The 13,349-nt window shown below is 44.0% G+C and overlaps 1 protein-coding gene across 3 annotated transcripts in view; it reads left to right on the top strand.

Moving 5' to 3' along the window:
- LOC144944336 (ERC protein 2-like) overlaps positions 1-13,349 on the top strand; it is a 179,866-nt gene that overhangs the window by 89,082 nt on the left and 77,435 nt on the right. For all 3 annotated transcript variants that reach the window (XM_078872428.1, XM_078872427.1, XM_078872429.1), the window contains exons 16-17: positions 4,185-4,316; positions 11,679-11,839. In XM_078872428.1, the coding sequence (XP_078728554.1) occupies positions 4,185-4,316; positions 11,679-11,839 (293 nt within the window). The remainder of the gene's footprint in view (positions 1-4,184; positions 4,317-11,678; positions 11,840-13,349) is intronic.

Raw genomic sequence — 13,349 nt, 5'->3', positions numbered from 1 at the left:
GCCGCGGGAGTGAAAGGTGCGATGGAACCAACGCACATGGCCTCACTCCCCCCCGGACCCCCGCAATGTCACCAGCGCTAACATGCCACATCCATCAGCCTTCCCATGGGCAGCGGGTGGTGAGGAGCTAGAGACCAGATCAAAGTGCCTTAATAAAACAGCTCTATTTTGTTGTAAAAGATTAACTGGAAACTGCTGCTTTTTAGAAAAATACAGCTGCGAATGTTCAACCTGGTCCATTTTTTTTAAAGTGACATGTTTGCTTAGAGGACATCAAAAAGCAAAAAAAAAGTTTTACACCACAGTGAGTATAATGCAGCCTTGAATTAAAACCAGACTTTGAATGGCTGTTAGATTCATATATGTACATTCTTATAAGTCTCCAAAGGGGGGTACGCTTTGCGGAGCTCACGTGTGTGATGTGCACGCATAGTGCGACCCCAATGCTTGATACGACCCGAACGGAGACAGCGTAACATCTCCATTGGTAATAATGACAGACACAAAGTAATGTAATGACCGTGCATCTGAGGAATTGTGGTGAATGTTTAATATAAAATTGCAATACTACAATGATTCTATGATTTTAAGACAATATCTATATTCCTGTGCTCAGAATAAGTTAATTAAAGCATCTTCAATCTTATAATGTTACCTAAACAAATGCTTCTCGAAAAAATATTGGTCTGGGAAGCCAATAGGCTGATGGAATAAAACTGTTTGTTTTTATGTGTGGAGACGAAATGGAGGTTTTCTCATAAATACTTTTCCCGCGTAATTGTAGATTATGCATTATTTATACTCTTTGTTTTTTTCGATAAAGTCACGTAGGTAAAAAATAAAATAAATTAAAAATGAAAACAACTAAATTTAATTCCTCGTCACAGCCATCTCCTAGACACACACTGAAGCGTTTGTGCTTTCGCTGCGTTGTCCCCACCTGAAGGAGGACGCTTGTGTTGCACCCAAAACGTCGTGATTTAATTAAGTTGTTTTCATGTTTTATTTATTTATTTTACCTACGTGACTTTACCGAAAAAACCAAAGAGTATGGATCCTTGCAGTCACTAAAACTTCAAATCTAGAAATATGCATTATTTATTGAAATTTCAAGAACTACGCATGATAGTTTAGCTCAGGATAATTGAATAAATGGGACAGAACACAAAGTACAACTTCTAAAGCTCAGAAATATAAAAAAAATACAAAATAACTCCCCCCCCCCCCCCCGTTCCTGAAGACGACCGCTTGTGTTGCGATCGAAACGTCGTAGTTTTTTTGTTATTTTCTTCGAACCTATCTACGTGACTTTACCGAAAGACCCAAGAATATATAAAAAATAGTTTCTTGAATTCATTCATAACTTGGATTGGCACAGAGGTGGTGAATAATTTTATGCCTACTAACTTGGTTGGTTTACAAAGAGATACAAATAATAACTAAACAACATAATTAAGTTATTATCAATTCTAGTTAGATATCTTTATTTAAAATGTATTTAAAAAATGTGTATGCGGAAGTAGTTTGGATAACCAGAGTTAGCAACTCCGCACGTTCTTCCTGAGACATTATGAATCGGTATATCATTAATATACAACTCACTTTTTAGTGTTTCATAAATATATTTAAAACGACAAAAAAAGCACTCGGAACCTCTCGTACGTTTTCTTCAGTAGCTTCTAAGGGACCCTGAGGAGTGTTTGCTAAGCAATGCGGATGTTCGTTTAGTGTTATTTTATTTACGGAGCACATTGCTCATTGCGGGACAGCTGAAGGGTAATTAGGCAGAGAGAACCTCCCCCGCTGCTCGCATGGAAATGCATGGCGGGTTCTGGCCAGAATCCAGCAGGGCCATCAGCGAGCACACACACACACATCTGGAATCCTTGCCATGCCGCGTATTGGAACACCTTGACTTCCCCCGCCGAGTTATGAACGCGGCCTTTCAGTGGGAGCAAAATGTTGGCTCAAAATGTTCAAATCGCAGTATGGACGGGACCCAAGGTGTTTTTTTTTCTCCTCCCAAATCGCAGGTCTCGTGAGCCACCGTGATATGCATGCCTCTGCATGTTTACCAACATCCTCTCTGTCCAAATACAAATTAAGTCGCACTGGCACCCCACGTGCCAAATTGCTCAAACGTGTGTCAGGTGGCATAGAGAGTGCTGAATCAAATTAAATATAACTAGCGCTGCCCCACGCATTTGCGTGGCATCCAACTGAAGTGAATTCCAAGCGATGTGATTTTTTTTTTTTGCTATTCACTCGCTGGCCAACTTTCAATCGACAATAATGACGTAACAACATAATTTAGCAGTAATAATATAAGATATCAACACCAGCCCTTGAACCAGTCCAGAGGCCACATTGGTCACTATGGTGGCTGCCACCATTCCGCCAGGTTAACAGCTGATTAGTATCATCAGCTTGATTTCAATCGGCAATCTCTATGTTTTGTGGGATGTGTTAGCAATGCGATGCATGCAGTATGTAAGAGCTCTGTATTTAAATTGAAAAGATCGGTAAACTTGGTGAACCATGGTGGTTGATGACGGGCTGGCATTTGGAAAACTCTGGTTTATGCTAACACACTTGCTGTCACTGCAATGTTTTGTGAGCCAACTTAATATCGTCTAAGAAGATCACATAGTGTAACAAGTCAAGTTTTCTTTCTTTCATTTAGTTTTATATACTTACCATTCATTGCTATTAAGTGTTGTGTATTATCATTATTTTACATGGGCGATATTCTTTAAATTTGAGTTATAACGAAACCCAACTAATTTCTGCATCCAGCGCTACGTATTGGAATGCCATTCATCCGTTTTGTCCGCTGAATTTTATTCTCGGCCCACATTAACACTCAATTAGCGAGTATGAGGCAGTGTTACCTTGAACGGTTCTGAAGCCGCCAAGTTTAAATCGGTTCCCTCTGCAGTGAAGCGTCGTGTATCGTCTCTCAGCTGGCACGGCCGTTGGCTTTTTGCGCCTCGTCGCGGTTTAAACAGCTGTTGGCTCGCGTGGTCCGTCGGTAACCGCGGTGCCTAAAAATTGTTCCAAACCAAATGAGAGCAAGTTGTTGCCATTCAAGAACCCGTCAAGCAAGAAACTCCGAAATATATACCTTGACTTAGTGAACAGCCAGAGCTGTGCCCAACAATTGGCGTTACTTTTTAAAAACTTAATTTATGGCTGCATGAACTAGATTTCCTGACTGATAATGAGGGAAAAAACTACCCCACACATATTACATGTGTATCTTTGTGTACCTGGTTTTGAAAATCATTCACCTTGTTTTATACTTTAGTTGTTTCTTTTGTTCTTGAACATGAATGCTGATGTGATGTTAATGCGCCAGCTGAAGGGCTAATTGGTCTTGCATATCATGCAGTTCACTGTGACCGTGAGCTCCATTCCAATATGAATAGAGAGAGCCAAGCCATTCACTGCACTCGTTTCCTGAATCAGGAGTGCGCACCCTTCAACGCACTCGCATGTCCACTTCTTCCCATCAGTTATCACAGACGTCCCACTCTCAACGTGTTTATACTCTGATTGAATCGAGCACATCATCGGATAATGGCTCGAACCATTGCATGAATTGAACAAGAAAAGGTCTTCCCGACAATTTTCTTTTTTTTCCATTTGGCTGGGGGGGGCCCTAACATAGCATCTCGGCCACTACAAACAGACTCCATAACAATCCAGTTTGTCAGGCCAAGTGAAGTACAAGAGAGAGCTAACCTAACCAAATCCATCTGCGCGAGCGTCAAGAGCGGCACGCGTAGTGTTTCATCCCGTCGAGACAGCTCGCGTAATCCGGGGATGTGCTGGCTTGCTGCACGCATATGTGGGAATGTACTCGCGCACGTGTGTGCTTGTTTACGGTTTGTGTACTCCGCTGTGAACCTGGTTACCCGAGTTCAATTCCTGGCCTCAGCTAACATCAGTGAAGAGTGGTATCTGAACCGGTCCTGGGGCCCCCTTTTCCCTAGGTCGCTACGAACCTCAAAAGAGTGTCTGCTGCGGTGTGTTAAACATCACCGCTGGGGGAGACAAAGGCGCCCGGGTGTGACACTGCCTCGTGCACCGTACGTCAATAGGCACTCGCTTAGCAGCACTTGCGCCGACTGTCTGTTCAAGGCTTTGTGGGGGGGATCTTTGTCCGTGTGCACTTGTGTCAGGACACCATGAGACAGAAGGATGACCGGATCGAGGAGCTGGAGGAGGCGCTGAGGGAGAGCGTGCAGATCACGGCCGAGCGGGAGATGGTGCTGGCACAGGAGGAGTCGGCACGCGCTGCCTTTGAGAAGCAGGTCCTCTCCCACACGGCCCACACCTCCACCACCATGCATCCCATCATCCCCTCTGCCTCTCTACTCTCTCCTATCTGTCTGCCTGGCCTGCATGTGTGGCGGTTCATCTGCTTTTTGCTGTGATTGGGGTCCCATAGTTTATACGGGGTGCTCTTGACGATGACATCAGCTAATCGAGCAGCTTTTGTTTAACTGGTTTGCATCTCCTGATGAAACCCAGAATACCAAAATTGGTCCAGAGTCTGCTTGCTTAAGCAAGTGGTGCTGGATAATATTGATAGTGGTCTAAAAAAACAAAAGGCAGATGGACAATATACAGGGTGTTTAAAAATGATGGACCCAATTTCAAAGCAGTATATTTCACGATGGCAACATGTTACAATTACACAAAGTTACAAACGGTTTAATGAGTTATCAAGTTTTACCAACCATTTTATAAATGCTCTATGTGCCCTCCACCTGCTGTACGGACAACATCGAGACGATAGTTGAATTCGTCCAAAACGCCTCTCAAAGTGTCTTCTTCCACTGAAGTCACCGCTGCCATGATTCTGTTTTTGAGGTCATCTAGATTAGTCGCTAATGGTGGCACAATAACACGGTCTTTTTGGCCAACCTTGCTCTGACATTGCCGGATCAATGCCAAAACACCGTTGAAACGCACGCTGCACCGCAATTACGGATTCAGTCTTGCTGAACTGCAGAATGCAAAACGCCCCTTGTGTTGCGGGGTCACCATCTTGCGAACGACTGAGGCTAGGGGGCTGTTTGTGCACTGGGGGAGGCATCTAGCGGTAATCATTTGAAATTCTATGCACCACCCTTTCAAGTGGTAAGAGTTTAATTCGTGGGCGGTTTGTGATTGCAGAGATATAGCGATTTCAAATGTGGTCCATCTTTTTTAAACACCCTGTATATATGTGGAGACACAGAACCTCCAGATTGATACATTTATAGATACCCCATTATATCAGATTGATGAGAAAATAAAATTGTATTTCATGGCCACCTCCTGTCCCGCGACCAATCGGAGGAATCCAAATTTTATTCGTTCAGCCCTCTCCACTGTAAGATTTGGAGCCGTCGCTTCTGCAATTTTCAATCGCCGTTTGAATATAAATGGATCACCCTGTATATTGCCCCATTCAAAATACATTGTTAAATGTCTCGCACTGAAAAAAATTATTGATGCCTCAATTGGCTCACATCCATTGATAAATAATGGAACCTGCCTGCCTGTATTGTCCTGGAGGTAAGTGTGTTTATTGTTCATTGAAGTAGTCTTTGGGTAAATTGTTTGCTGTAGATATTAATAAGTGTACGGTGCACACGTGAATGTTCATGTAGATGTGAACCTGTGCATTATAAAGATTGACAAGTGTTTTGTAAAAAGTTAGCGAGATGTGATGGAAAATTTTACCAATGCATTTTTATTTTACTTTCTGGATCGCCAAGGCTGCTCTGGGTGTGGCTTTGCGACAGTCCGTGTCACTGCAAATTACTTGGCAATGCTGCCGCTCCATTTACAATGTAGAAGCATAACAAAACTCGACACATTTGCCAATAACACTGGCCTTAAAAGGATAGATGTATGACGGGCAACGTTTTGGGCAATGGCCCTTCCTTCCACAAAATGTGCTTTTTATTTAACGTGTTACTGCAAGATAGTTTTATTCTTTGGGTCTTTCGGTAAAGTCATGTAGATAGGTTGAAAATAAAATAACAAAAACTGATTTGAGTTTTTCTGCCGCATTCCTCCCGATTTTGTGCGGCGCAAACATCGCACAGGTGGCATAGTCAGGGCACGCACGCTCTCTTGCCGTCTCGTCAAGAACGTCAGACGTTTGCTTTTCTTAGAAACGGTTACGCAAAACGTCGACCGTGCGGCCTTGTGCACCTTGGACCCGCGAGGAAATTGATCACAGCGCACAATGGGACCCAAATTCATCTTTCTCGATGTCTGAAAGCATTCTTGTCCTCACGGCTGTCTAGACACTTAAATAACGCCAACGGCGGACGCATCAAACGGTTGTGAATATTGAGCGGGCGTGATTTAACGCCAACGCTTAGAAGAGAGCACCCCTCAGTATGTGTGCCGCCTGCTGTTGTCCAGGTCGTGCCGAGGAGCGTGCTGTCCCTTGCATTCGTGAACTCGCCAAAAGCCACAGTTTGGCTTGGCGCCTTGCGTGGAGCATGACAAGGGGGGAAAGAATGCACATTGAGGCTATTATAGACCAGTGTTGTTCAATATATCCTCCCTCCAAGGAAAACGGCAGTGTTACTTAATCCCGAGTATCTGTTCAGAGGAGTAACACCTTTGACTCTGGCTGTTACCGGTCTTTTCAGGCCATTCTGTGCCTAAGCCTATTGCATTTCAAAAGGGATATTTAGCACTTATTTCCTGGTATAAGGTTTGTTGTCCCAAACAATTCTGTGCCAGCAGCGATCCTAAGATCTGTCCATATTGGGTGTCAGAAAGGACCTCTTTCAGGTTCATTCCTGACAGCTGGTTAGCCTTTAACTCAAGCTGTTTTCTTTACAAACAGTTTCCAGCATTTTGCTTGAGGTGTGCACCCTTCGAGGTGAAGGGGCCTCCGTAGTGGTAAACTTACTCGCTGGCTTTTTGGCTTCTCCTAAAGCAAAAAAGAATCCATGCCCTTATACTACTATTAGGAAATAAAACCAATTGACGAATTGGCAGACGAGGCTCTTCTCTTTAAACTAGACTTGCAACCCTCAAGCTGTTTTCAGAAAAATGTGAAAGAATCACGAAGGTTGTATATAAAAGTAATGTTGTTGTCCTCCGATTTCCATTGCGTTGACAGTTAATAAAAAAAAAAGTCCTGAAGTTTTATAATTTCACGCCTTCGAGCTTGTTGTGCCCTCTGTTCAGTGGACGCAATCGAGAAACATCCGACTGGGATTAAGCTGATAATCTTGCACTCTGGAAAGCGAATTGCCAGTCGCATAGTGATAATCGTCAGTGCAATAACTACTAAACATTATTAAGTCAAATTTATAACTTCCCTGTGGGGGCGATGGGTCACACTTGCGTCCCCATAGGGCCATGTAAGCGTTGTGCTTGCAAATATGTAACGTTATACTCTTATATCCCACAGTGCATCAATCCTTCAATATGTGCCAAGGCCGATTTCTTGCCAACATGTTAAACCTTTTGATGTCGCTCATCGGTGTACAATTTCCAATATTACCTTGCCATCGGTAAGCTAAAATGTATAGGTTATTAAGCAATAATCAGCAACACCTTTGCAAACATTTGTATTTCCACAGGATACATGGCATTGCAATGCCTGGGGGTAAAGTGTTTCATTGTGTGTTTCCTCTGAAGAAGAAGCTGAACAAACATTTAATTTATTTCCCTGCCCATTGGCTACGCTGAGTTATGTTGTCGGAAATAGTTCAATATACATCAATTTTACAAAACGACCGAAGAGGAAACCTGTATTTTAGAAACACATGGATGCTGCACATTTTACAATAATTCATCTTTTGTGAAAATAAGAAGAAAAACTTAATTCCATTCACGTTATTGCAATGTTTTATACTCTGAAAACGTGCGACAACGGATACATTTTGAATATGCCCGTCCAACGGCTCGAGTTAAGATCTCCGTTGCAACTGAATTCAATGTTGCCATTAATATTGATACATGGTGTGGCATTTTAGGTAACAGTGCGTGACATATTGAGAACTATTGCTTTCCTATATTGTGTGGTTAAAAAACGTTTTATTCGCGCATATATTTTTACCGCAAATATATTATTAATGCTGCAAGAGCAAAGCAGATTCATTTTTCATCCTTGTTCTACGAGTGAAAGGGCCTAAAATTTTCTTGGACATGTGTGGCGACCATTTTTCTGGGTATTTTGTTCTTTTTATAGAGAGAACGTTGGCAACCTTCCAACCCCTCGTTATAATGTAATGCCTGCACAGCGAACACACGAAAGTAGGTGGAAGGTGATCACACAGTTTGACGTGCGTTATTTTAGAAGTGGCTGCATTTCTTCGCCCCGTTCAGCAAACTTTACCCATGCTAAGGAGCGAGAGCATTGGGACAGTTTTAAAACTCTGCCTGGTTTCAGCCTGGAAAACATAATTACCCGTCACTAACGACAATAGTGTAATCCTTGCACAGCGATGGCCTGGCTCTGTTTCAGTCGGGTGTTATGTTTCATGTTTAACTGTGGATTTTCCCTGCCATGAGATTGAGAGAGAGAGGGAAAAAAAGATGAGCAAAGCACACGTTTAGGAAAGATTACACGAACCAGGCCTGTTTGTGCTAAGAGGCCTGCGATGCAGCTGATGGCGCAGAAGCCCGTTACGGTTATTGGCTGGGGCAAAATGAGGATAACAAAGTCACCCCGGCCTGAGAGTACGCGGGAATTACAAAAACGAAGGGCCCTTTTGGTTTGCTTAGTGTAACCTGCAACTATGCGAAGTTGGCCAAAACTAGCACCGGACACATCCGCTGAGAAAGCCAAACTTGTTATTTTTTTGTTGCTTTTTCACCGCCTCAAGTTGTGTTATTGCTGAAATTGCACGTTTAATTAAACAGAGAAGATGTATGTTTTGCGGCCAGGAAAAACATTTTTTGTTGCAGTTTTCGCCGTATTTGATGAGCAACACACACTGGGAGGCGTTTCCCAGGACCCGGCGCGTTCGCTGCATTGTGAACCCGAGGGGAGATAAAAAAAAAGTGCACAAACTTTGCATGAAAAGTAAACTGCGCACCACTCTGCAATTGTAGCCCTACCCATAATGCATCATTATTACTGGCAGCTGCCATAAGGCGGCAAGTCGCGGCGCCCGTGATTGACGTGTTCTGCTCCGCGGCATCACATGGGCCTTTTGTGTTGGCATGGAAAAAAACTTGCGCTAGAATGAAAATCAGTCAGCACCCAGTCCTGTTGCTTGAAACATTGACTTCTACAGTATATACACAGCTTGTAACTTGTGTTTTTTCTTTTAAAAATGTTGAATTTGAGAAACAGCAGCAAATGGCGTCTGATTTGGGTTCGTTCTGTTCGCAACTGTGACTTTCCATATGTCAAGATGCAGCACTGCATGTTAAAAGCGCACCACGATTTCCATCACAGTTTGAAAAGTGCCGTATATTAATGGGGGTGCTATGAATCTGATATCAAAATAATTTGTAGGCCCACAACTGCAAAGGCAACAGCTGAGAAAAGGAAGCAATGTCAGGAAAATGGGGGGGGGGGCCTTTGCAGAGTCGTGCAAAGTTACAGGCTGACAAAAAGTTCCACATCACAAATAACAAGCTATGAGCCTGGTCGCCTGAGTTCTATTCCTGGCCATGGTTATTGTCAGTGGCAAGTGATATCTGAACACCCACCCCCCCCCTGCCCCCCCCCCCTGCCCCCCCTGCCCACCAAACCCACACTGGCCCCAGTGCGGTGCAGTACACTGGTCAGTGCGGGTTGGTGAAGGCAGACGTGGGAACATAGAATCACTGTCCAATAATGCATGTATTTGCACTGCCCTCTTTTGTCCCCACAATGTAGTAGAACCATGCCGATGAGCCATCAAGGTTGGAATTGAATCCGTCAATGCGTTTATTTCTCATCGGAAAGCCATCACTGTGTTTACGATTGCTAAAGAATGTGTCAAACATGGTGGCACGATGGTCAGTGCACTTGGCTTTGCGCACTTTTATACGTTCAATTCCCAGCAACGGCTCACATCTGCGATATCCGGACCAGTTCCGAGCCTCTTCCCACCTTGACAAAACCGCACTGACCAGCGTAGTGAAGTATGGTCAAGCAACCCCCCCCCCCCCCCCCCCCCATGGCAGACACACATGAAGGCGATCGAAACATTTGCAGCCCACATTCTACGGGGATTGTGCTACAACGCCTTCTGTGTTAGGCCACTGACTTTTCGATCCCCACTTGTGTACACAAAGCAAGCCCGGCTCAGCAGAGATGCAATTCTTTGGTTAGACAGCAAAGTGTATTCCCATAGACCATACAGGGTGGTCCACGTGTTTCAGATTCGTAGGATGGACAATACATTTTCAGGATGCTTTATATTAAACAGTACATTTCGGCCATCCGTTTCATAGGTTGAGCACACATTGCTTATTTCTACTCGTTCATAGTATTTCGGGAGTTCCATAGTGTCAGTGTTTTGTTTATTTTTCGTTTTATTATTCACGCACTATTAATCTGTTTCCGCTTTCCACATTCTACGTCATGTGCCGGGATGCCAGGTGTGCCGCATTAACTTGCCGAGCGTTTCTCCTGTCACTGAACACGAGGTCGCAGAGTCAGGCTTTTGTTCTTCTGTTTGCAGTTTAGCATGTCCACGTGTAAAATGCACTGAATTGAACTCAAATTATCTGATCATGGACTTAACCAGATGTTTGAACTCGCGTTTTTTGGAGAGGAAAAAACGAACAAGCACATGCGCCGCGTACGGACGTGCGCATACGCACAGAGAATACACACCCCTAATTATTACACTTGCAGGGCTATTAGTTGTTGTAAGCAAAAAATGTTTGTTATCGCACACTTGAGATCTCGAAAAATGTGCGAGGTGGGAACTTTCGCGAATTTTGGCATCGGAAGAATTTGAACTCGCGCGGAGCCCATTTCCATGTGTAGTGGTGGCGTGCTCCGACTGCTCGCGATGACGTGTGTGTGTGGGTCTGCTACAGCATACAATGGACCGCGCGCGCGCGTTGCAGCTTGCACGAAACGCATGCAGCTCGCGTGCATTTAGTAAAATTGCTAGTCACGGCGATGCCCATCAAATGGCTGTATAAAAGATGTAAAACGTATTCCATAATGGTTGTAAAATATTTGCAAATGCACGAAATGGGAGAGATATCGTGCAGACAATCGCGTTATATGTAATGATTCACCTTCATAAATATGTAAAGGGCTAAACCTGCATTTAAACTATAACTAATAATGAAAAAGTGTATGTCTAAAGGAATTTTGAGGACATTTAGGCGATGTCTGATACGAGTATATAGGTTACGATTAACCCCCAGAGCTATTTGATGATTTGTCACATTAGGATTCAAGAATATATTTTTTCTCTCGTTTTTACCATCTCGGTTCGATTGCTTCCTGTTTTTTCACTGTTAGCTAAATGTAATATTATCATTACATGTGCATATAATTTCCATAAATTACTAATAACCAATTATAACTTCCCCAATTTGATGTGTGTGTGTGTCTTCAGAGTGACGGCCTATTCGAATGAATAGAAATGTAATTGCTTGAATAGGTACAGACCTGCAGTGCCCTGTCATAGGCTTGTAATAATGCACACTGTGGCCTTCTTCTTGTGTGCGTCCCACCGTGCTCCCTATAGCTCCAGGACACAGGCGGGGTACTGGAGAAGACCAGGCAGGAGCTGGATTCCACCAAAGCCAAGCTGAGTTCCATGCAGCAGTCTCTGGCCGAGAAGGAGGCTCACCTCACGAACCTACGTGCCGAGCGCAGGAGGCAGCTGGAGGAGGTCCTGGAGATGAAGTGAGTCACCCTGCACCCTTCCCAGGCTTTGCTGACAACATCCCTCACTTGTAACCTATGTTGCCACTGTGCAGGCAAGCCGTGCCGGGGCCATGCCGAGCCAGCCCGGCACGGCTCGAGAGACGCCAGTTTTTTCCACTGCAGAACCGAGCCGTGACGTCAGAGTGCTGCTGACGCATGTAGATGTGGTGATGCCTTGTTTGAATTGTACTGACGTCACACACGATGAACACGTAATAGTCCTTTCCCCTGGCCCTGCTTGGCCATGAGCCAGATTCAGACATAATTTGAGGCCAGATTATTACAATCTGGTTCTGGCTCAGCTCTGGAATTATCCAGTGAAAAAAACCACCCATGCCGTGAAGGTCTCGCATTGGCTTGGCTCAGATGTGCCAGTGGAAGGAGTATTAACTTACCTTTTCTTATTCAGTGTTAGGGCCACTGGTATTTATTGCAGAAATTACTAGCCCGAGCATTAGCAGTGATGCTAACCATGATTTTTTTTCTGTTTATTGCTTCCCCATGACATTCAAATCGGTGGCATTGAAAGAGATGATAAAAATTTCATTTGGATTTTTTGTCGTGAATAAATGCTGTCAGAATAACCCTGGAAGATGAATTCAACTAACTATTTCTGAAGTCACTTCACGAAACCTCTTTGAACCACACTAAGGGCACACCTTTTATTCCTTTCAACGATTGTTGACTGCATTTCAATGGAACTGAATTTCTCTTTGAATTCTGAAAGCTGGAATAAGCCAAATTAAGTGAAATCCCCACATTTCATACGATGTTTTCAGACAGTCATTGTAGTGGCTGCTAAGACCATCAACCTGCTACACTTTAGAACATGGTGTAATCTCAGGGCAGATTTTTTTCTACTCGAACCAAGGATCTCGACAGTGCCAGCTAGACACGACCGCTTTAATTGCTCGGCCACCTCCCATTCCCCGTAAATCACGAGCGTCACCAAAGCCCATTTATTTAAAAAAAGCAGCAATGAGGCTCTATGCACCGCACCATTAAGCGTGCGTCACAGATGTTTCTGATTCCCAACAAGCATGGTAGAATATGAATAAGCATGGTAGTGTTAATGTTCTCTGTAACCGCCCGAGTGGTGCAGATAGGACCATGCAAAATGGGGTGACCGAGCACAAATGCTTCGGCAAGCCGGCGCTGGCATGGAGTTCGGGTCTTGTCTGATCGGTTGCTCACGTCGCATTGCGCCATAGCGATCAGTGGGTACTGTTGGGTGGTCAGTCGGTTAAGCCTCGATCACTCGGTCTTCCTGGTTGTAAAGGATGAGGATCATTAGAATATTTTTGAGTAAATTTTCAACAATTTTAGAGATTGCTGGTACAGTGGTTAGCGCACTGGCCTTTAAATCCATCAGTGGGGAACGATATCTGAACTGGGGCATTGCAGGAGCGAGATGTTAACTACCTTACATTGCACCGTCGGTTTGAGTCCGACCCTCACACCTGTTTATTTGGTTTTTACATGTTTTTCC

This window comes from Lampetra fluviatilis, chromosome 34, assembly GCF_964198595.1.
Source record: "Lampetra fluviatilis chromosome 34, kcLamFluv1.1, whole genome shotgun sequence".
Taxonomy (NCBI): domain Eukaryota; kingdom Metazoa; phylum Chordata; class Hyperoartia; order Petromyzontiformes; family Petromyzontidae; genus Lampetra; species Lampetra fluviatilis.
The sequence above is the reverse complement of the archived record's forward strand: the minus strand, read 5'-3'. Positions and strand labels throughout refer to the sequence as shown.